The 22,712-nt window shown below is 48.2% G+C and overlaps 1 protein-coding gene across 1 annotated transcript in view; it reads right to left on the reverse strand.

Moving 5' to 3' along the window:
* Nucleotides 1–6,990: 6,990 nt before the first annotated feature.
* The window catches only part of LOC128331538 (hydroperoxide isomerase ALOXE3-like), a 28,864-nt gene continuing 13,142 nt past the window's right edge, over nt 6,991–22,712 (reverse strand). The window contains exons 7-14 of the mRNA XM_053265084.1: nt 22,224–22,396; nt 19,622–19,765; nt 16,913–17,116; nt 15,504–15,590; nt 13,656–13,825; nt 12,412–12,634; nt 10,054–10,224; nt 6,991–7,480 (exon numbers count right to left, since the gene is read on the reverse strand). Coding sequence (XP_053121059.1) covers nt 7,301–7,480; nt 10,054–10,224; nt 12,412–12,634; nt 13,656–13,825; nt 15,504–15,590; nt 16,913–17,116; nt 19,622–19,765; nt 22,224–22,396 — 1,352 coding nt within the window. The 3' untranslated portion in view covers nt 6,991–7,300. The remainder of the gene's footprint in view (nt 7,481–10,053; nt 10,225–12,411; nt 12,635–13,655; nt 13,826–15,503; nt 15,591–16,912; nt 17,117–19,621; nt 19,766–22,223; nt 22,397–22,712) is intronic.

Genomic DNA, 22,712 nt, shown 5'->3' on the forward strand with positions numbered 1-22,712 from the left:
TGGGCTCCTTGGAGGAAGAGCGGGATATAAAACGTAAACATAAATAAATAAATAAATAAATAAATAAATAAAATCTCAGTCACTCCCCTTGGAATGTTCCTTTACCAAGAAAGGGAAATATTCTCCTCTCATCTCCAACATCCAGGAAAAAAAAAACAAGGGGGGGGAAACCGAACACACAAAACACATCGATACTGAGAGCAGTGACACCCTCTGGAAGCCCCACTGAGTATCGCAGAGGGCTGGTTCTGTACTGTCAGTTTGGAGAAAGGCTTTCCAACGATGCATGGGCAGAATGACACCAATGTGGCATTAGAGTCCTGTGTTTATTCCTCAAAGCAAGAGTTCCGAACCCTGGGTCCCCAGATGGGCTTGGATGGAAACTCCCATCCTCGCTAGCCACAGTAGTTGAGGAAGATGGCAGTTGCCACCCAACACATCTGGGGACCCAAGGTTCAGAACTCCTGAGTTTAAGTAAAGTGCATTTTCCTCCCGAGGCTTTATCACTTTCTCTGTCATTGGCAATGAGGGCCTTTCCTCACATTGCCCTTGATCAAGGACCAGCAAAGAAACAGAAAAAAAAAATCCTTCCGTGACTATGAAAATGTATGTAATGAGAAATCAAACATAAAAAATGTAACTCAGCATGAAAATCCATCAGTGATAGCATGTACAAAAGTGGTAATCAAAAGGGGAAGATGGGGCCCAGCCAAATATAGGGCAGCACGATGGAGAGGGCAGAGTTATGTAACATGATGGGTTGTAAATAACAAATGCGCTGAGTCAGATGTAGTCCCAGGAGGAGATGAAAGTGTCCACAATGGCAAAATGTTCAGCACCGATTGTACAGTACCACCCTCTGCATGCCCTTGCGAGGAGAAACAAACTGGATGAATCGGTGTTGTTCATAAATCAACGTATGCGAAGAAAAGCGGACTAGATGGATCGAAGTCGTTCATAAATCAACGTTGACGACTCTTCTGGATAAAAGCCGTTTCGCTCACCAAAGCGTCATCAGCCTCCCAACTGACATAAAGACCGGTATCTACTTTCATAAGCTGGACACAGCCTAGCAGGACATGTTATCACTGATGCATTCAGTTATGTGAGAAGGCTTTTGGTATACCATTTATTATTGACTGGTTTTCATTATGCATTATTAGTGTCAAGTTACTCAATTTAGTTTCATAACGCTTGTTCATTCATGTTATTGGTTATTTATTACTGGTTTGTGTTTTTTGTATATGTGTATTGGTCATTTAATATTGACCCTTCCTTTCGAATATACGTTTTTCATGTTGAGTTACATTTTTTATGTTTGATTTCTCATTACATACATTTTCATAGTCACGGAAGGAATTTTTTCCCCTGTTTCTTTGCTGGTTTCACTTCGTGACTGCTCCTGGTCTTTGCTTGATCAAGGACCAACAGAGACCATCTTGGCAGCCACACCCCCAGTCTAAGGGAGGAGAGATGCTTGTGGGTTGCAGCCATGCTTGTGGTAGGCACCATGACTTGTCCCCCTTGCTAAGCAGGGTCTACCCTGCTTTGCATTTGAATGGGAGTCTACATGTGTGAGCACTGGAAGAGATCACATTCTGGGAAGAGAACCTGCCTGCTTGCCTGCAGAGGGTTCCGAGTGCCTTCCCTGGCATCTACAAGATACTGCTGTGAGAGGCGCCTGCGTGCAACTTTGGAGAAGCCGCTGCCAGTCTGTGTAGCCAAGACTGAGCTAGATGGACCAAAGGTCTGACTCAGTAGACAACAGCTTCCTATGTCCCCCCGAAATGCAAAGTTGTGCGCATGGGGCCATGCAGAGTTATGGGCTGTGGAGTGGTGAACAATTCCGTCAGTGTTTCCGTGCATTGGGGAAGTGAGATGTGGGGGGGGGGGAGAGAAAGTGTATGTTTGAAAATATGAGAGAAGAGAAACAGGTCTGGGGAAACACAGTACCTTCTCTGGCCATTTTCTGAGTGGCACTGCAGTGCAGCAAAAAGCAGGCCAAGAGCCTTCTCTGCCTTGGAGCTGTCATGGTGGTGGAGGGAGTGGGGGCATCTCTTCCTTGGCCTAATCCCCTTGGTGCCTTCCATAGAGCCATGGACCCTGGAGATATACTAGAAAGATGGCTGGAGATATGGTGAAGATGAAGTATAGGGTTGGGGTGCCCCAGAGTGGGAGGAGTTGGGGACTGAACAGATCTATGTGAATGAACTTGGAAATGTTCAAATGTATATAATTTTCATCCAGTTATTTTAAAAAAATCCTAATAATAGATGCCACTGTAAAGAAACAGTATTGAAGTTTTGATATTACATGGCTGCCCTCCACCTTTCCGTTTACAAAAACATCTTCAAGATGGCTTAAAATAAGTAGCATGGGAAAACAAAACAATAACACTGAACAACAAAACATCCTAAGAAACCATAATAATGAAACCACAAAAACAGAAACTCTGCTAATCATAGCCTTAAGAACATCCCAGCAAACCTTAAGATCGGCGTGCTTTTCAAAAAGTATCCCTTACAATGGAATTATCATTTGGAAGCTGACATTTTGGATACAAATTCAGACAGTGGCTACCTTTTTTTTTTTTTAATGGGCGTGCAAAACATATATCACATGATGATGTCATTTTATTTCATAACAAACTCATGATATTTTACATGATTTTTTTTTTAACCCGACCTAAAACTTCAGTCGTGCCTAATGCTGGGCACCCATTCTTCTATGGCAGAAGAGAAAGCTACATTTTGATTTTAGAAAGAGGAGAATCCGCCTTCTCCCAAGTCAAACTTTTCATCTCAGCATTGTCTGCACTTACTGGCAGCAGCGCTCTGAGGTATCCGGCAGGAGTCTCTACCTGGAGATGTTGCCAGCATGCAGAGCAGATGCCCTTCCATTGAGCTAAAGCCCCATCCAGGTTCTGAGCCTGCATGCCCTAGATAAGTCCCATCCCATGGGGTCAACCACAGGCTCCTCTTACAACAGGAAAGGTATAAGAAGCTGCCTATCTGGAGTTTTTTGGGGTTTTTTTGAGGTCTCCTTGGTCCTGCTGCGTTTCTGTCTCTCTTTTTTCTGGCTCGGCTACTTATTTATTTTTATTTATTTATCTATCATATTTTTACACCACCCAAAACTTATGTCTCTGGGTGGTTTACAACAAGATTAAAAAAGTAAAACATTAATTAAAAACAAAACAAAAATTTAAAAGCAAGAAATGTAAAACACAATTTAAAACTCTTAAAACGATATTCTAAAAACAACATTCAAAACAATATCAGTTAAAAGCCTGGGTGAAGAAATGCGTCTTTAAGGACTTTTAAAAGGATGTCAGAGATGGGGAGACTCTTATTGCACTAGGGAACGCATTCCAAAGCCTCGGGGCAGCAACGGAGAAGGCCCGTCCCTGAGTAGCCACCAGACGAGCCAGTGGCAAATGCATACGGACCTTTCCTGATGATCTCAATGGGCGGCGGGGTTCATTATGAAGAAGCCGTTCTCTTAAAAACCCAGGGCCCAAGCTGTTTAGGGCTTTATAGGTTATGACCAACACCTTGTATTTTGCCCGGAAACATATTGGCAGCCAGTGTAACTCCTTCAATCCGGGAGTAATATGGTCTCTCCTAGATGACCCAGTTGCTTCCCTGTTCCAGGCTAAGTCAAGGTCTCTGCCAAGAAGGACTCAAAGACCTCACCAGACCCTGGACAGCTCCGTGGGCATGAGTCAGAACCTTGGCCAACGCTCAGCAGGGACACAGGAGCTGGGCACGGCAGCAGAAAAGGGACGTTGCTCCGGCATTTCCTCACATCGGACTGACTACTGCTCCCCAGGCGGAGTGACACTGACCTCACCCTTCCCCTAGGAAAGGCTGTGCTGCTTAAAGAGGCCTTGCCCAACCACTGCTATGGCAATACTAGGGAGCCTTGGCTAAGACTGGTAGGTTCTCAGGGGACTCCTCTGAGTCGGGGGACGATGGCCTCTGGTTATGGTAGGGACGCTGGCTCGGCTTCTCCTGGTGTGGCAGGTCCCAGTGGCACAGGGTCATCCAGGATCTGGATCACAGCTTTTCCCCACCCCATTGCATCCCCTGCATGTTCCACCTCATCTCTCAACTGAGGGAGCCTGGGGTCAAGGGCCATGACAGTTCATGATCTCCAGCTTGCCTCTTGATCCCTACATCCGCCCCTGGCCTACAGCTTGCTGTGTGGCCCTAGTGTGGTCCTAGTCAGCCCACCCAACGCCCAACCCCCAGCTTTGATCCTGACTCTCACCTTCTCTCCTGCCCCTCGATGCCCAGTTGCCTGCAGGGCCTCCCAGTCTTGACCTTGGGTCCTAGGGCAGTTGGAGGAAGCTGCCCATGGCTCAGCCCTAACACACATACTGCACCTCTGCAGAGGAGGGTCTTGCATGTTTCAAAGCACCCCCCCCATGCCAACAATGCTCTGTCAGTGGAAAGCTAGCAGATCAAGATATTAATGCCTACCTTTCTCCCTGAAGTGATTGCTTTCTACATGTCTGCAACTCTGGGCACTGAGAAGCATTCAAATGTACTCTGACCCTGTATTTTGAAGTAGAAGAATCCTGTGGGAGGAAGACTAAGATCCTTCTTCCTCCTCCTCCTCCTCTTCATCTTCCTCCTCCATATTAGAATCCACGTTCAGTGATCCGCATTCTGCTTCCCGAGCTGCCAGGAATCATGTGTTGTCAACCCAATAGTGGGTGGCAAGACTAGCTTAACTTGATTCACGGGTTCAGCATGATCGTTATCTTGCTTCTGTTCTTTATGTGTTGCACATTTAAGGCAGGACACCATATAAGGAGGCTATACATTCTTTTCATTGGATGTATTCAATGGAAGAATGTATACATTCTCATGAAAGAATGTATATATTCTTTTCATTCTTTTTCAGAATTGATACTGAAGACACTGAAGTGGTGGATAGCTTCTGCTTTTAGGATTGATCATCAACAGTCAAGAATCCAGCAGTCAAGAAATACACCACAGACTAGCACTTGGTAGGGTTGCAATGAAGGCCTTGGAAAGGATATTTAGATGCCGTGACGTGTCTATGTCTACAAAGACTAGAAATATTTGGACAATGGTTTTTCCTGTGACACTCTATGGATGCGAAAGCTGGACCTTGAAGAAGCAAGATAGAAAAAGTACTGACGCTTTTGAACTTTGGTGCTGGAGAAGACAGCCAGGAAAACAAACAAATGGATCATAGAACAGATCAATCCAGAATTTTCCCTCAAGGCACAAATGACCAGGCTCAAACTATCCTACTTCGGACACATTATGCAAAGACCCAGCTCCCTTGAGAAGTCCATAATGCTGGGGAACGTTGAAGGCAAGAGAAGAAGAGGACGACCAACAGCAAGGTGGATGGACTCGATCACAACAGCAACGAATGCACCACCGAGAGACCTTAAAGGCCAAGTTGAAGACAGGTCATCCTGAAGAGAATCTATCTATGTGGTCGCTAAGAGTTGACACCGACTTGACAGCACTTAATCAATCAATCACATTTTTTTCAGACCACATATGATTATTCCTTAGGTTGCCCAGTGTGGGTCCCCAGATGTTGTTGGACTACAATTCCCATCATCCCCATCCAGAATAGCCAGAGGATGGGAGTTATCCTCCAGCAACATCTGGGGATGCAAGCTTGAGAACGCCTGTCCTGAGGAGCACCTAGAATTCTAGCCAGCCACTGATTCTACCCATGGAGGGCCTAAGGGTTCTCTAAGGTTCTCTAACTGGCTCCCCAGATGTTGCTGGACTACAACTCCCATCACCCCCAGGCTTTGGCCATTGGGACTGGGGATGATGGGAGCTGTGTAGCCCAGCAACATCTGGGGACCCAAGTTTGAGAATCCCTGGCCTAAGGACAATGAACTGAACCTTGGTACTGGGTATGCACACCTAAGGCAGAAATCCCCTTTCTTAAACAGCCACCTTAAAGTGGCGCAGTGGGGAAATGCTTGACTAACAAGCAGAAGGTTGCTGGTTTGAATCCCTGCTGGTATTTGTCCCAGACAATGGGAAAACACCTATACTGGGCAGCAGCGATATAGGAAGATGCTGAAAAGCATCATCTCATACTGTGCAGAAGGAGGCAATGGTAAACCCCTCCTGTATTCTACCAAAGACAACCACAGGCCTCTGCGGGCGCCAGGAGTCGAAATCGACTGACGGCACATTTTACCTTTACCAGAGGTGACAGAGAGGTGACTGCCCATTGCGCTAGCAAACAAGCCCAATCAATGTTCTTCAAATGGGTGGCCTTTTTCTATTCTACTCTCAAATACATCCAGAAATGGGTCTTGATCCCTCAATAAAAATCTTATCCCGCCCCCACTCCCCCAGATGAATTGTCTCACCACCACCATCACTAAAACCTGATGTTTCTTTTAAAAATCTGAATGGAAGGATTGTGTTCTAGGGTGGGGCAGGAACCAGAATCTTCTTCCAATGAAGGCTGGGAATGCTGGAGATCAGCCCGACAGGTTCTGCATTCCCCAGGCACTTGAATACTCGAGAGATAAGCTTCCTTCATGAGGTGGAACTGGAAGAGGTGTAGCCGGGAGTGAAGGGGCAGCTCTGTGCTCTGGCTACAATTACTTCACAGCAATGAGCATCACTCCTTCAGCACCTCCACAGGTGAGATCCCAGAAGTGCACTGAACGTGCTGTGTTTATGTGCCTTATCACATTAAACCCTGGGAATTGTAGTTCCCAGCACCAGGCACAGCAGAGGACCATGATACCATTCAGCCATCTCTCTTTGGTCCAAAAACAAACATACTCAGCAACAAGAAAGGGTTTTGGATGTGGATGAGAGCAGTAATTCCACCAAAATTTGCAAGGATCAATTAAGGGAATGGACCCAAATAGAGAACATACTCAAGAATAGCCAAGCAGTAGTCACTAGTCAGGCAGTCTGGTCAGTTAGTTCACAGGAATCAGTGCAAGTTTCACTGAGAGTGAAAGGTGAATATTAAAGATCTCTTTAGTTCTCTGCATCAGCTGGCTTTGTAGTTTACATAGTTTCCCAGAAATCAACAAAGTTTTCAGCAAGAGCTTTAACATTTTAAAAAATGTTGGGCATGCACCTCTCTGCTTGATCTGCTGAAAGCCGACCGTGCATCTGCAGGATCTCGCAAAAACATCGTTTTTCATTCCGAGTCGGAGAAATACTCTTGGGCAGTCAAACATGATGAGATGGAACAGATTTGCAACCCACAGCAGGGAATTACAAATTTCAGTGAGACATCCCTCATCACCTGGGAGCAGGACCTAAATTGAGATGCTGTTCTCGATGTAAAGAGGGTTTAGGTAGTTGTATGGGAGGGGAAGAACCTTGTTCCTTTCCTCAATTTCCTTTGAAATCTCAGCCAGGCGATCCTGAAAAGCCACAATAAGCCTCTTTGGCTCATCCTCGACAAAATGTTCATCTGGAAAGGATCCCAAAGGCCTCTGAAAAAGATTAAGGATAAATCCATGGTGATGGGGGTTTGAACATCCCTGTTTGACTCACATTTAGGTCACAGTGAGCTTCTCACATTCAGAGCCCTAAAATAATCCGGATCTAAAACTTCAAGGATGGCCTCCATTTGGGGCAAAACAATTAAATTGCGGGGCAAAATTGATATTTGAATAGCAAAATGCAGGCTTTGCCCCTGAAACTGAGGGTCCTTTTTAAACATTCTGTGAATTTCCCACAAAAGTCTCTGGCTGACACCCAGACTAAGCAAGGCTGTTGGGCTGCTAGCTAGCTGAGCTAAGTCTGGAGTTTTAACAGATTTTCCAGGCCAACTGAATAAATTTTATGTATGCTATCTTCTGACTAGGATGATGACATTTCATATAAAGTACTTAAGTTCTGTCTGATAGCCAGTAGAATTCGTCAGGAGATGTTATCCATGCTGTCTCGATGATAAATATACTTAATAAATAGTACTGTTTATTAAGTGATCAGACTTTAGTAACAGATTTTTCCTTTTAATAATGTGATTAATTTAATGACATCCTCTCTAATAAAACGCTTGGTGTCCGTCCGTGGACAGACACCAAGCGTGCGTTCGTGCCTCGCCTGTTTTAGGCATGCGCGGAGCGCATGCCCAGAACAGAGCAAGGCAGGCACGACAGGCAGGACCCGGCGGCCATCTTGGGCGGCCAGAAACAGCCGCCCCGAAGAAGCCGGGACTGCGGAGGAGGGGGACACTGGCCGAGGCGTGGCCAAGGCGCGGCGGAGCCATGGCTGCGGCCTGGCCGCACCGCCGAAGCCGGGCGGGGGGAGGAGGCGGCGGGGGAAGCTGGCCGAGGTGGTGGCGGAGCCGCCGCCGAGGCCTGGCACCGCCGCCGCAGCCAGGCGGCTGGGAGTTCTTGGGGCCCTTGCCCGGCCGGGGAAACCGGCCGGGAATGTGAGGCGGGGGCGGCCCGGACTGGACCGGCAGCGGCGCCCCCAGAGTCCGCCCAGCCGCCGCCGCTGCCCGCTCTCCCGCCCTCCCAGCTGCCCAAATTCGCCTTCCCCGCTCCCCCCTCCAAATGATTAAGGGCCAAAATGGCCCAGGAGAATGCCTCCGCAGCCGCCGCCACGGCCGCCAACCGCCCTCCCAGCTGCCCAAGACCTCCTTACCTGAAGTAGCCCGCGACAGTCGGGCGAACTAAAAGCAGTTTTTGCGAAGAAGAGAGGAGCTCCCGAACAGAGCTCCTCTCTGTGCTAAGCCAATGCCCAAACTGCTGCTATGGACGCAATAGGCGTCCTTTGCGCCCAAAGCACCACTTCGGGAAGAGGCTTAGCACAGAGAGGAGCTCTGTTCGGGAGCTCCTCTCTTCTTCGCAAAAACTGCTTTTAGTTCGCCCGACTGTCGCGGGCTGCTTCGGGTAAGGAGGTCTCGGGCAGCTGGGAGGGCGGGGGGGGGGGGAAGGCCAGAGGGAGTGGGGCGGGGGGGGAACTCTCCCCTACTAGCGCCCGTTATTACAACAGGCCTAAAAACACTAGTAATTTAATATTATGATTTTATAACATGATTATGATTTTATAACATTATTATGACTTAATAACGTAATCGGTAAGGTTTTATTAGCAGTATAATCTTATGAATTATTTCTACTATTTATTATACAGCTTTTGTATTTCTTTTTATTCTGTATATGGTATGTATTCAGATTACTTATATACTGGTAAGTGTATTTACTTCTACTGGTCAGTGACTAGATCAATAAAGATTGATTGGCAAGTGTTGTGCACAACAAGGCATGTGACTTCTGGTGTGCCTAATATGTTTCCCAAGAAACTTTATTTATTTATATCCCACTCTTCCTCCAAGGACCCCAGAATGGAACATAGGAAGCTGCCAGACCCTTGGTCCAGCTAGCTCAGTATTGTCTTCACAGACTGGCAATGGCTTCTCCAAGGTTGCAGGCAGGAATCTCTATCTTGGAGATGCTGCCAGGGAGGGAACTTGGAACCTTCTGCATGCAAGTGCTTTTCCCAGAGAAGCCCCACCCTCTGAGGTGAATATCTTACAGTGCCCACACACTTAAATAGTCTCCCATTCAAATGCAAACCAGGGTGGGCCCTGCTTAGCAAAGGGGACAAGTCATGTCTGCTACCACAAGACCAGAGTGGTGTACATGTAATGTTTATCCTCCCAGCCACCCTGTGAGGTCGCTTAGGCTGAGAGAGAAGTGAATGGCCTTAAATTTGTTCTGAATGGGGTCTCCCTGGTCTTAGTCCAACGCTCTAACCACTACACTACACCACACCGGCTTTTGTGCAATAGTGCAATTTCAGTCTTCTCCATGACTTTGTGAAGCTATGTAATCTTCTTGAGCTAGCATACCCTTTGTTCATTGTGCAGGGCTTAATTTGGGGATCAGCCAGTTTAAAAAAAATGTTTCAAAATGCTGCTAAAAGTCCCATTTTGAGAGTAAAACTCAACATTTCAGTAGCAAAATGCACATCTGGTCACTCAACATTTTTTCCACAGAAATGCTGGATATTAAAAAAAAAAAAAGATTTTTGCCACCAAGCAGAGTCTTACCCTGTCCCCTGCCTCATTGCTTAGCAACCACAGAGAACTCAGGGCAATGCAGGTGACGTTAACTTGCGGAATGGTCTCCAGAATGCTCTCCAAGGTCTCCATACCCTTCACCTTGGGCGGGGGTCTCCTCATGGAGGGCGGGATGTTGGGGATCCATGCTCCGTAGTCATACTGTGGACAAGGGATGCACCACCATGTTAAAGCAATCCTTAAATTTAATAGAGGCCCACCGCTATGCATGGGAGGCAACAATTTCGATGTCATTCAAGGTGGCCAGATCTGAGCCATCATGGGCAAAATTCACCCTGTGCAAAAGCAAATTTCATTTCAACTTCCACGTTATTAGTAATGATAAAAATATATATGCCACTTTTCAGCTCAAAACTGCCTTCAAAGTGGCATAAAATCACAATTGAAATTACTACTATGAATATTTATATACCGCTATTCAACAAAAGTTCCCAAAGCAGTTTACATGGAGAAATAAAAATAAATAGATAAAGATGTCTCCCTGTCCCCAAAGGGCTCACAATCTAAAAAGAAAGATAGACACCAGCAGCAGCCACTGGAGGGATGCTGTGCTGGGGCTGGATAGGGCCAGTTGCTCTCCCCCTGCTAAAAAGAAGAGAATCACCAGTTTAAAAAGGAGCCTCTTTGCTCAGTTAGCAGGGATAAAATGGCAGTTAACAGGCAAAATAGGCAGCATAGAAACCAACCGACAAATAACAAACTGCAAAGTAAGATCAACAACACCCACCAGTATTATAGGCCTCTCTAAACCAGGGGCCGGAACATAGGAATCTGCCATATACGGAGTCAGACCCTGGGTCTATCTAGTTCAGTACTGTCTACCCAGACTGGCAGCAGCTTCTCCAAGGTTGCAGGCAGGAATCTCTCTCAGCCCTATCTTGGAGATGCTGCCAGGGAGGGAACTGGGAACCTTCTCGTGAGGGGAATATCTTACAGTGCTCACACATGGAGTCTCCCATTCATATGCAACCAGGGCAGACCCTGCTTAGCTAAGGGGACAAGTCATGCTTGCTACCACAAGACACGGCGAATGGAACAAAAAAGGGGGGAAAGCACTAAACCGGATGAAAAAGGAGTTGAAACCCCAAATACCTCTAATCGGAACGATATTCCTGGTCTCAAGGGCCTCAACAAAATGTGTCAGGCCAGAATTTTATTTTTTTTTAAAATCTATTAGATTTCAGTTACTAAGAGTAGCACAAGCAGTGCTGCTCTTACTCCTGGACTTCAGGGCCGATGTTCAGGGCCTCCCCACCCCTGGGGCCCCTCCAAATCCTCTTTGGACTGTCCTGGGTGGTGGTGTGGTCACTGCTGGCCTGCACTGTGCCAGGTGTGATTATGACCTATGCCGGGTGCTTTAGCAACAGATGTGGGAGTGGGGAGAGAAACAGGTGGAATGGGAAGACGTTAAGTTGCGTGTTGAAGTGTTTCTGCTACTGCATATTTGCATCAATATAACCCATATGTTAAAAATACTCTGTGTGTATGTGTGTGATGCTTAACTTGCAGCAGGAGGGAGCTCTCCAGCGGGGAGAGGGGGCTCCAAAGGCCTTTAGGTCCAGGCTCCAAAATCACCTAAGTGCACCTCTGAGTACCTCCTCTTGAACCTTTTCTGACTTTTGAGAGATATTGGATCAAGAGCTCTTGATAAAGGCCTTGCCGAAATACGCTGGGCCAGGAAACCCCACATTTAGAGGCATTTTAGGGTTTCCCCACCTTTTTTCTCTGGCATAGTCATGGCAAAAATCCGACCAGAGGCAGGAGGCTACAATGGAGGGCTGTTTCAAGAGTTGTAAATACTTTCTCTGCCTTCACGCATACTAAACCGACAGAAGCTGTGTTTGCTGACAGCGTGGGAAATCAGGGTGCGTGTGTGAGGGGTGGGGAGGCCTCTCCGTCTAGGGTTGCCAACATTTCATTGCCAGAATGAAGGACACAAGTTCCAGAATGAGGGACACTAGTTTGTGGAGTCTGGCTGGAGGGGAGGTGTATGCAGTGGTAATCAAAAGCCTATTATTGACATGTATGTAATTGAATTATATGCTATTGAATAAATGAGGGACAAATGTTGTCCCTATAGGGGAAACCCTATAGGGACCAATATTTCATCCCTGAAATGAGGGAGAGTTGGCAACATTTGTTGTATTTGTTGTATTGTTTTTATGCCTGTTTTATATGTTTTTATATTTTTAACATGATGTTTTTATTGTCTTTTTATTGTATGTTTTTAACTTTTGTAAACCGCCTTGGGGTTATCTTTTTAACGAAAGGCGGTATATAAATGCAAAAATAAATAAATAAATAAATAAAACACAATCTCTGTCTCACCTGGCCACTGTTGACAGCAGCGTGTTGAGCTGAGCAGATGAAAATCACCACGGTCAAGAACCTTGTGAGATCTGCCATGGTCTCCAGAGAGGAGGGTAGTCCTGAGGCCTTTCTGGATAAGAATGCTTCCACAAAGATCTCCAGAATCCATGCCTGGAGCTCTGAGTCACTTTGGACACGGTCGTCGCTCTTGTAATAGAACTGGACGATGCCCGACACGTAGCTGGAACAGAAGAACCCACATGCTGGATTAACTATGTCTTGAATCCCCAGATGGATGCATTAAAGCCTGCTGCATGGTTAGGGCTGCCTTGTCACGGATCTTGACCAAGCCGCAGGCAGAAATAATCCCAATGGACTTGTTCAGGGTCAGACTAGGCATTGCTTTAAGCATGCGACTGAGGCTTGCGTGCTTGCGCTCAATAAATAGCAGTTGGACTGGAGGCCTCATGGATTTGGACCATAATGTGGGGATAGAGGGATTTGACTCTCTGCTCTTGCCATGGTCCCAATGTGGATCAGCCCTCCCTATTGGCAGCTATTTGCCGGGGTGGGGATGGGGGTTCCATTGGCGTCAATACCCTCCCTCCTCAATCTGGAGCGGACAATGGCAGAGAAAAAGGGTTAAACTCCCCCCCCCATGTTGCACTCCTAATCTCCAGAGGTCCCCATTCTGAATTAAAAAACAAACCCATTATCCTCACTCACATGCTGAAATGAACATCTAGTTTGGCCCTCAGAACAATCCCATCCATTGTCTGCTCCAGCAAGCTCAGCTCCCATTTCACTCACGACCCAGCACCAAGAAACTGCTGGCCTTTTCCTATCGCCTCCCAAAAATCGTTCTGGGGTATATCTTCTCATCCCTCCCTCCCTCTGCCTTTCTAGCAAAGAGACAAGCCCTTGGCCATCAGCTGCTTGCTGTGTGGTGTAAAGCCTCAAGGGGGTCTTCACGCAGCACCAAAAACCTAAAGTTATACCTTTGTGGATGGGATAAACATGTATCATACAGGTACATTAATTTGGGAGCTGTGTGGAATGTCGGAAACGAGGCTCAGGTATCTCCCCTCCTCTTCCTTTTCCTGTGCCAATATGGCAGCCTAGTCTCAAAGGCACCAAGCATTCCCACTTATTCCCCACATTCCCTTTCCCTCCTTCTCCACATCCGGGTCTATCCTGTAGATTTTGCCTAGCCTTGCTCCCTTCCCTCTCCCCCATCCCCTCTGCCTCTGGGCTGGCGTCACCTCTCTATGGCTGCCCAGATCTTCAGGGCATCGTCCCTGTAGTAGTAGTTGGCGATGGAGCCGACTCCGCGGCCCTCGATATCATCTGGGAGGCAGAGGGAGGCGTAGGTCATCTCGTGAAGACCTTTCTCCACAATGGACACGACCCCTTTGAAGCCCGCCGAGGTGGCCTGGAAGAAGGAGCTTGGGTCACACATAGTCTGTATGTGGCGATCATGTGATGTGAGTGTTGTGTTGTGTTGTGTGTGGTGTGTGTGTGTGTGTGTATTGTGTGGAGTGCAGAGTGTTGGGCAGAGCTCGAGGGTGATAAATCTTCCAGCTCCCAGCATTGTATGTATGCAGCTTATTCTTCAAGCTACTGATAATTTGATCTGTACAGGCGAGAGGAAAAGGGTAGCTGGTCAAGGAAGGGGACAGTGTCCTGGTCAGGGCAGAAGTGCCAGTAAGTAGCTACTGTAATAGCAATTTGCATCAGAAACCCTGTATTTGAATTATTTATTGCAAGTTGCTCTCTCTCTATGGGAATGAATGAATTGCTTTGGAGAAAATAAATATCCCTTGCTAGGCACATTTAAAGTGGTGGGTGCCTTATATGTATCAAGGGCTGGGCGATTATCCTCATTCAGTCCAGCATAGCTTCTCTCCAGAAGCAGTTACTGGATTCTGTCCATGTCCGCCCCCTTTAAAAAAAAATGGTGAGCACTCCTGGGACAGGGGACAATTTTCTTATTATTTTGCTATATAAATGGCTGTGAGGATTTTTGTGGTTGTTGAAAAGCTGGGAAGTCAATGAGAACATTGCAGAAGAGGGCAACCAGGATGATCAGGGGCCTAGAGCACCTTCCTTATGGGGCAAAGCTACAGCACCTGATGCTATTTAATTTTGAAAAAAAGACGACTGCGGGGAGACATGATAGAGGTCTATAAAATCATGCATGGTGTGGAGAAAGTGGAGAGAGAGAAATTCTTCCAGACTAGCTGCTGGAACAGCAGCAAAATGCTTCTGTTTGGGCAAGTCACATTTGGGCCGTAAACAGCAAGGGGAGCAGCCTCGCAGCAACTAACAACCCGAATAAACAGCAACTTTTTTCACGCCGGATATACGAAGTCCTTGCTCTATATCGCAGCGATTAAATTCGCAACAAGGCATTGGAAATGTGAACAGCACCCTGCTGTCCGCGTAGGGACTGCGGTGTCACGATGCAGGAAGTGTGGAAGCACCCTTCCGAGAGACGTCCTGACCCCGTTGTAGGGTCTAGTCAGGAAAGCGCCCCTCGCGCATAACACTAGAACCAGGGGTCATCCCTTGAAATTGATTGCCATGAAATGTAGGACCAGCAAATGGAGGTACTTTTTCATACAATGCATAATGAACTTGTGGAATTCTCTGCCACAAGATGTGGTGACAGCCAACAATCTGGATGGCTTTAAGAGGGGGTTGGATAACTTCATGGAGGAGAGGTCAATCAATGGCTACTAGTCGGAGGGCTAAAGGCCACCTCCAGCCTCAGAGGCAGGATGCCTCTGAGTACCAGTTGCAGGGGAGTCACAGCAGGAGAGAGGGCATGCCCTCAACTCCTGTCTGTGGGCTCCCAGTGGCATCTAGTGGGCCACTGTGCGAAACAGGATGCTGGACTAGGTGGGCCTCCTTGGGCCTGATCCAGCAGGGCTGTTGTTATGTTCTTAATGTGGTGTCATGGAGGAGAGGGCCAAGGCAGCTAACACTCCTTGATGCTTCCCCTGGTTTGATCTTGAATTCTATTGTGGTAAGAACGGGGTGGGGTGGGAGACGGGCATGGGAAAGCATTGGACAGACACCCCAACTGGCCAAAAGGTTGTTGTTCTTACCAGATCCATCATGCCACCTTCTTTGATGAGCCTGACTCTGGCTAAAGCGTTGATCTGGAGCGTGTATCGGAAGTGGGGGATCAGGAGCTGCAGCAAGGCAAGAGGGAAAAGTCACTGCTGGTCGGAAGGGAGACTCAAAATGTTTTGCAGCCCAACTTCCAACATGGACACTGGATCCAGCACTCCTAGCAGTCCATTACAGGCTTGTGTGGGTTGGGAACTATCAGGCCAGATGTGGCTGACTGGCTGTGGATGATGCTCTGCCAGGTGTTTCTCTGGCCACTTCCAGGCGGCAATAAAGTGCAGGATATTCGAAGCTTTTGGTCAAGTTCTAAGCCTGATCTTATTCCCAGTCCACACACGGCTGCAGGCTTCCACACACTAAATCCTAGTGCAATCTTCCTCTCTGTACACACGCCAAGCAGGGACCTTGCGTGATTTTTGCAGTGCCACCTGCTGGCCAGCTCTTGGATTCTGGGACGAACTCGTCCCTTTTCATTACCACTTTTGTGGCAGCTGGCGGGGGGTGGGGCTCTTCTCAGAATGCAAGGCCTGGCCAGCAGGTGGTGCTGTGGAGATCACACAAGGCTGCTTGGTGTGTATGTACAGAGAGTATTTATATGTTGCTGTTGTGAGTAAGATTATGCCTGGAACTTGAGCAAAGATTTTGAATATCCCACACTTTAGTTTTGCATGGAAGTGGCCTGCCCCTCCCTCCCCCTATTATTATTATTATTATTATTATTATTAATAATAATAATTCGATTTCTATATTGCCCTTCCAAAACACACACACGCAAACACACACACACACACACACACCCCTTTGTGGTCAGACAGCAAACAGGAGCTTTCTGAAACTCTTGACAAGTCATAATCCATTGTTGGCAGGAGGTGTTCAGCTTGGTGAGTCCCTTCAGCAGAGGCGTGTGTGATCTGTTCCCCCCTCGCCCACCTCCTCACCAGCCACCTTTAAGACTTAGCTTCCCCCGGCTTCTCAAAGCCTCAACAGCCTTGGGTTCTTCTGTCCGAAATGGCATAGCACATGTGCAGCCATGGACAGCACAGCACTTCCCAGCTGGAGGAACTCAAGTGCGGCCTTCGAGTTTGTCAGGTGACGGGTGCAGTGTCTCCTCCAACAGGGATTCCCAGATGTTGTTGACTACAATTCCCAGAATCCCTACACAGAAGCCATTGCAGCTGGGGATTGCAGTCAACAACATCTGGGAATCCCTGTTAGAGGATTACTGGATGGGTGTAAAAGCCAAGAGAGGAACCAAGATCGCCTTCTGAGCTTCTCTTATCTCTATGGGGAGTTCTCTGGACCCCAATGGCAGGATGGGCCGAGGATGGGCCAAGAATCCCACCATGACCCTTTCCCATCAGCTCTTGCGCCATCCCAGCCGTACCTTGAAGAGCGGGTGGCACATGGGCAGCTGCCGCAGGGTGGCCATGGCAAAAACCTCGGCCAACAGGTGTGTCCGGAGGAGGTGGGAGATGTTCTGGTGGACATGGAAGTCGGCATTGCGCACCCACATCTTGGCCATGGTCCAGTCCCACAAGGAGTCGCTGGGGAGGAAGATGGGGCTGTCGGAGCTTGGGGTTTGGCTGAGCTGCAAAAGGGAGCAAGAGAAGCAGGTGAATGCGGTGGGGTGGCGGGGAAAGGAAGCAGAGCAGCAGGATGCGGCTGGAAGGCACAAGGGTTGTGGAAGGACTGTCGAAGTGGAGACCTCATCCGTTTCTGTCTCCCGTTGGCCAGCCATCCTGCCGTCCCTGCCAACTCCACTTTTCAAGTGGTGGTTTCTATTGCGCGGGGGGAGAGCAAGGGGTGGAAAAAAGCTGGTCTTGTGGTAGCCAGCATAAATCGTCCCTTTTGCCAAGCAGGGTCCATCCTGGTTTGCATTTGAATGGGAGACTAAGTATGTGAGTACGGCAAGATATTCCCCTCAGGGGATGGGTCCACTCTGGGAAAAGCACCTTCACTCTTGCATGCAGAAGGTTCCAGGTTCCCTCCCTTGCAGCATCTCCAGAAAGGGCCCAGAGAGACTCCTGCCTGCAACCGTGGAGAAGCCGCTGCCGGTCTGTGCAGAAAATACTGATCTCGATGGACCAAGGGTCTGACTCAGTATAAGGCAGCTTCCTATGTTCCTGTGTTACTTTTTTAAAGGGCTGCATGAATGTGTTTGGCTATGAATTCTGCTTTGTGTGTTCTTCAAGTACAATCTCTGAGAGATTTCCTGTTTTAAACTTCCTCAAGTCCAGACGTCGGTTTTGAATATGAGCTGTACGTACAACAATGTCAGCTTCCTTTTCATCATAACTCCGGAAGAAGAGTGAGGTGAGCGGGAAAGCTGAGTTTCCTGTTTCCATTTTGCATCTCACGAAGAAAATATAATGAAAAGCTTCGTGTGATGGTTGGATGTTTCAGCTTGGATGCCTTCTAGGAATCCTCAGCGCTGAGGATTTGTTGAATCCAGGCCCAAGAATCCTGCCTGCAACCTTGAGCAGACAATATGGAGTTAAATGGACCAAGTGTGGGGTCTGATTTGGTATAAACAGCTTTCTATGTTCCTAAGGTCTGATGAGGGAGAGAAAGCAGGGTCTGACAGTTGACCTAAGGCAGCTTTCTCTGTTCTTAAAATTATGTACTTGCTGCTTGGGCATTTCATTTGTAGGATGAAAAACCTGCAGAAAAATTAATCAGCTAAGGAAAGAGACCTTCCTTCCTTCCTTCCTTCCACCAGACATTCTTGGCTTAGGAGTTTATTTGCTTAGCTTCCCATAGAGTGCTTCTTCCAGGTAGTATACTAACATACAGTTTAATTTTCTATGTAGAGTTATTTCATTTCTCTTGACATTTATATCCCACTCTTCCTCCACGCAGCAAAGCCATGGGGGCAGGGGAAGGAGAGGAAGGTGGGCGGAAGGGTGGAGTTTCCAAAGCTTGTCCTCAGGCGTCCCACTCCAACCTCGCTATGTCCCTGTAAGAAACCTACGCATGAGCAAAAGGAGGAGGAAAGGGGGTAGTCTGGGGTGGGGTGGGGGGCAGTGTTTCCTCTAGCAGGGATTCCCAGATGTTGTTGACTACAACTCCCATAATCCCCGAGCGAAGGCTATCGTAGCTGGGGATGCTGGGAGTTGTAGTCAACAGCATCTGGGAATCCCTGTTAGAGGGAACCCTGGTGGAGGGGGGCAGGCTGTGTGCTCCTCCTCATTTAGCCTGCCTTGTAGCCAATTTGGCCTGTGGGGAGGCATTGGCCAGAAAGCGGCATGGCCTTCTCTCTGCACCACCAGCAGCTAATCCTAAGGAGACAGGGGGATGCCGAAGACGATGCAGCTGCCTCTGCTTCCCAGCAGCTCTGATTGTGTCTCTGTCTCCCATCCCACCCTGGCCCAGAGTTAATGAGAGCTGCAGCACTGCCTGCAGGCTGTCCACTCACCAGGTTAACTGTCTTGCTCTACCTGACGAGTGGCCAGCCTGCAGGCAGCATGGCTCTCATGAGCACTGGAGCAGGGTGGGAAGGAGAGGCATGCACAACTGGAGCTGCTGGGAACCAGAGGCAGCTGCGCCGTGTATGGCAGACACACACACACACTCCAGCTTATTAGGGCAAGGGCACTTCCGAAAACTCAACAAAATGTGACACATAGCAAAGGGGCGGTGGAAAACCCCATGAAACCCTTCCCCTCTACTAGAGTTGCCATATTCTGGCTTTCCAAATCTGGGTGCCTGATTTGCATTTTATGTAAATTGGCTCAAAAATAATTTTTGAGCAGAAGAGTGAGTGCACGTTTTGCTCCATAACTCCGCTTCTACAAGGGCTAGAGCTCAGCTCTGTGTGTGTGTGTGTGTTTTAATGAAAGCTGAAATCTGGGCGAGTCTGGGTGGGCTAAGCAATCTGGGCGAGATGCTTAAAATCCGGGTGGAACCTGGAATTCCGGGGGGCACGGCCACTCTACCCTCCACCAAATAGCAGGTTTCCCCACCCAAAAGTTCAGTTTCATGACAAAGTGCCTGGCCACATTTGCAAAGAGAAAGCTTTGCAGGCAGTTTTGAGGAAGTGATGGTTTCCAGTGCTCAGAATGGGCTGCGTTTTTCATTTCCGTTTCGGTGTTACCTGGATAGCGATGGGGACGAGGTCCCTGGAAGGTGTCTGGTGCAGCAGGCAGAGAGGGGCCGTGATGTATTGCTTCTGGCCCTGGATCATGTTGGTTGGGACGCCCTGAAGCAGCTTGTAGTCCACAATGAAGATGTTCCCCTTCTTTAAGGAACAGAGAGAAATATTAGAACCAGCAGCACCATCATCATAAGTCATGTGTCAACAATCCATCGTGTCAAGATGCAACCATGGGACCATAGTGCAGCGGTAGAACATCTGCTCTTCATAGAGAAGGTCCCAGGTTCACTCCCTGGCAGCATCTCCAGGATCCATGCCAGGAGCTGCTGCCAGTCAGTGTAGACAATACTGAGCTAGATGGAACAAGGGTCTGACTCAATAGAAGGCAGCGAGTCTTAAGTCTTTGGGGGTGGGGCATAGCTCAGTGGTGGAGCCTCTGCTCTTCATGCAGAAGCTCCCAGGTTCAATCCATGGCAGCAACTCCAGGGAGGGCTGGGAGAGACTCCAGCCTGAAGCCTTGGAGAGCTGCTGCCAGCCAGTGCAGGCAACACTGAGCTTGATGGACCCAGGGCCTCCTCTGGTATAAGGCAACTTCCTCTGCTCCGAAACCCAGCCTTGAATAGAGGTAGGTGGCAAAATTTATTCCAGATGTGTGGCATCCGAATCTGGCCTGAGAACCAGTCATTCTAACTTATTTTATTTATTTATTTGTATTTATTTTTGCATTTATATACCGCCTTTTGTTAAAAAGATAACCTCAAGGCAGTTTACAAAAGTTAAAAACATACAATAAAAAGACAATAAAAACATCATGTTAAAAGTATAAAAACATATAAAAACAGGCATAAAAACAATACAACAAATACAACAAATAAAAACACAGAGAAGCCGCAGTAGAAAACGATCATGTAAAAGCCTGGGTAAAAAGCCAAGTCTTTAAAAGCTTTCTAAAAGCCGTGATGGAGTCCGAGGAACGAATGGCCACTGGGAGAGCATTCCAGAGTCTGGGGGCAGCAACAGAGAAGGCCCTGTCCCGAGTGCACGACAGCCGGGCCTCCCTCATTGTCGGCACCCGGAGCAGGGCCCCCTCAGATGTCCTTGTCAAGTGGGCAGCAACCCTTGGGAGCAGGCGGTCCCTCAAATACCCCGGGCCCAAACCGTTTAGGGCTTTAAAGGTCAAAACCAGCACCTTGAATTGGACCCGGAAACGAACCGGCAGCCAGTGCAGCTCTTTCAAAATGGGGGTGATATGTTCCCAACGGGCTGCTCCGGCAGCTCCTCGCTGCCGCGTTTTGCACTAGCTGCAGTTTCCGGATATTCTTCAAGGGCAGCCCCACGTAGAGCGCATTACAGTAATCCAGCCGCGACGTGACTAAGGCGTGGGTAACCGTGGCTAGATCTGCCTTCTCGAGAAAGGGACGCAGCTGGCGCACCAGCCGAAGCCGTGCAAAGGCACCCCTGGCCACTGCCTCCACCTGAGCTTCCAAAAGCAGAGCCGGGTCCAGTAGCACCCCCAAGCTGCGTAACTTATAGATATTGGACATGACATTGAAGAAATTAATGTAAGGAATCTATCTATATATCTCTCTTAGGCGTACCCATTGCTAATCCCATGTGTGGCAGCAATCACGAGTGTTCGCAAGCAGCTGCCCGGATAGTGACAGGGACGTGGGAGAAAATGGCGGCGGTGGCGGCCAGCTGGCGGTCGGGCAGAGATAACGGCAGTGAATGGTGGTGGGCAGGCGGCAGAAGGCGAGCCAGGGAAAAGCATGCAACAGAATGGAACTCTTGTGTGTGGGAATACAAAGCAAAAAAAGTGTGGGGGGGGGGCGAGAAAGAAAGTCTCCTCACTGAGATCTAGTAACTTGGCATGTCAGCCAGTGTGGAGTATTCTTTACTAGCACAGTGTACCCAGCATTGCTCGGGCTTTTGTGGCTATACCCGCTAATTATCCCTCCGTCTGTCTAGTTGTTGGGTCCCTGGGTACCCTATGTTACTCGTCAGGTCATGGGAAGTCACTTTGTCAAGATTGGTCCTGATAGTTCAAAGGGTGTAGGAATGTATAGGGAACAGACAGACAGACCGACATACATTAAACTTTATTTATATAGACTAGGTAGAACTGGAGGGAGGGGTGGGTGCATCATCCATTTTGTCACAAGGCGCTTTCTTGGGCTGCTGAGATGCTGCCATCTCTGGGTGAGAGAAATCTATGCAGTTAGGAATCCCTTGCCCTGTGAAAACTGGCAACCATTTTTCATGTTGCTACAGGAGAGGAGAGCTGGTCTTGTGGTAGCAAGCATGACTTGTCCCCTTAGCTAAGCAGGTTCTGCCCTGGTTGCATATGAAAGGGAGACTTGATGTGTGAGCACTGTGAGATATTCCCCTCAGGGGATGGAGCTGCTCTGGGAAGAGCAAAAGGCTTCAAGTTCCCTCCCTGGCTTCTCCAAGATAGGGCTGAGAGCGATTCTTGCCTGCAACCTTGAAGAAGCCGCTGCCAGTCTGTGAAGAAAATACTGTGCTAGATAGACCAATGGTCTGACTCAGTATATGGCAGCTTCCTGTGTTCCTGTAAGAAAGTTGGGAATGAAAAACAGGTCACCTGCAGTTCCTCCTGGAGGGTGGTGGATTCCCTGAGCGATCCGGCCACCATCTCCTGGGTCACAGGGAAGTTGTCTGGGATCTTGGTGCATTTTTGGATCACCAGGGGGTTGACTCCGTTCAGGTACTGGTAGCCAAAGAAAGTATCTTCCATCCAGTGATCAGCCACATACTCTGGGGACACAGAAAGGCAGGATCTCCAGACTATAAGAAACACCTATATCGGGCAGCAGCTATCTAGGAAGGTGCTGAAAGGCATCATCATCTCATACTGCACGGGAGGAGGCAATGGTCAACCCCTCCTGTATTCTACCAAGAAAACCACACGGCTCTGTGGTCGCCAGGAGTCACACTGTCTTGACGGCACAACCTTTCCTTTCCATACATCATCTGGCTGCACTCCTTACAACAATCCTACAAGGACTGACCTCAGTATTATTATCTCTACATTGCTGTATTTGTATAATGGTGATATTGTCTAATTCCCTCC

The sequence above is a fragment of the Hemicordylus capensis genome, chromosome 6, assembly GCF_027244095.1.
Source record: "Hemicordylus capensis ecotype Gifberg chromosome 6, rHemCap1.1.pri, whole genome shotgun sequence".
NCBI classification, from domain to species: domain Eukaryota; kingdom Metazoa; phylum Chordata; class Lepidosauria; order Squamata; family Cordylidae; genus Hemicordylus; species Hemicordylus capensis.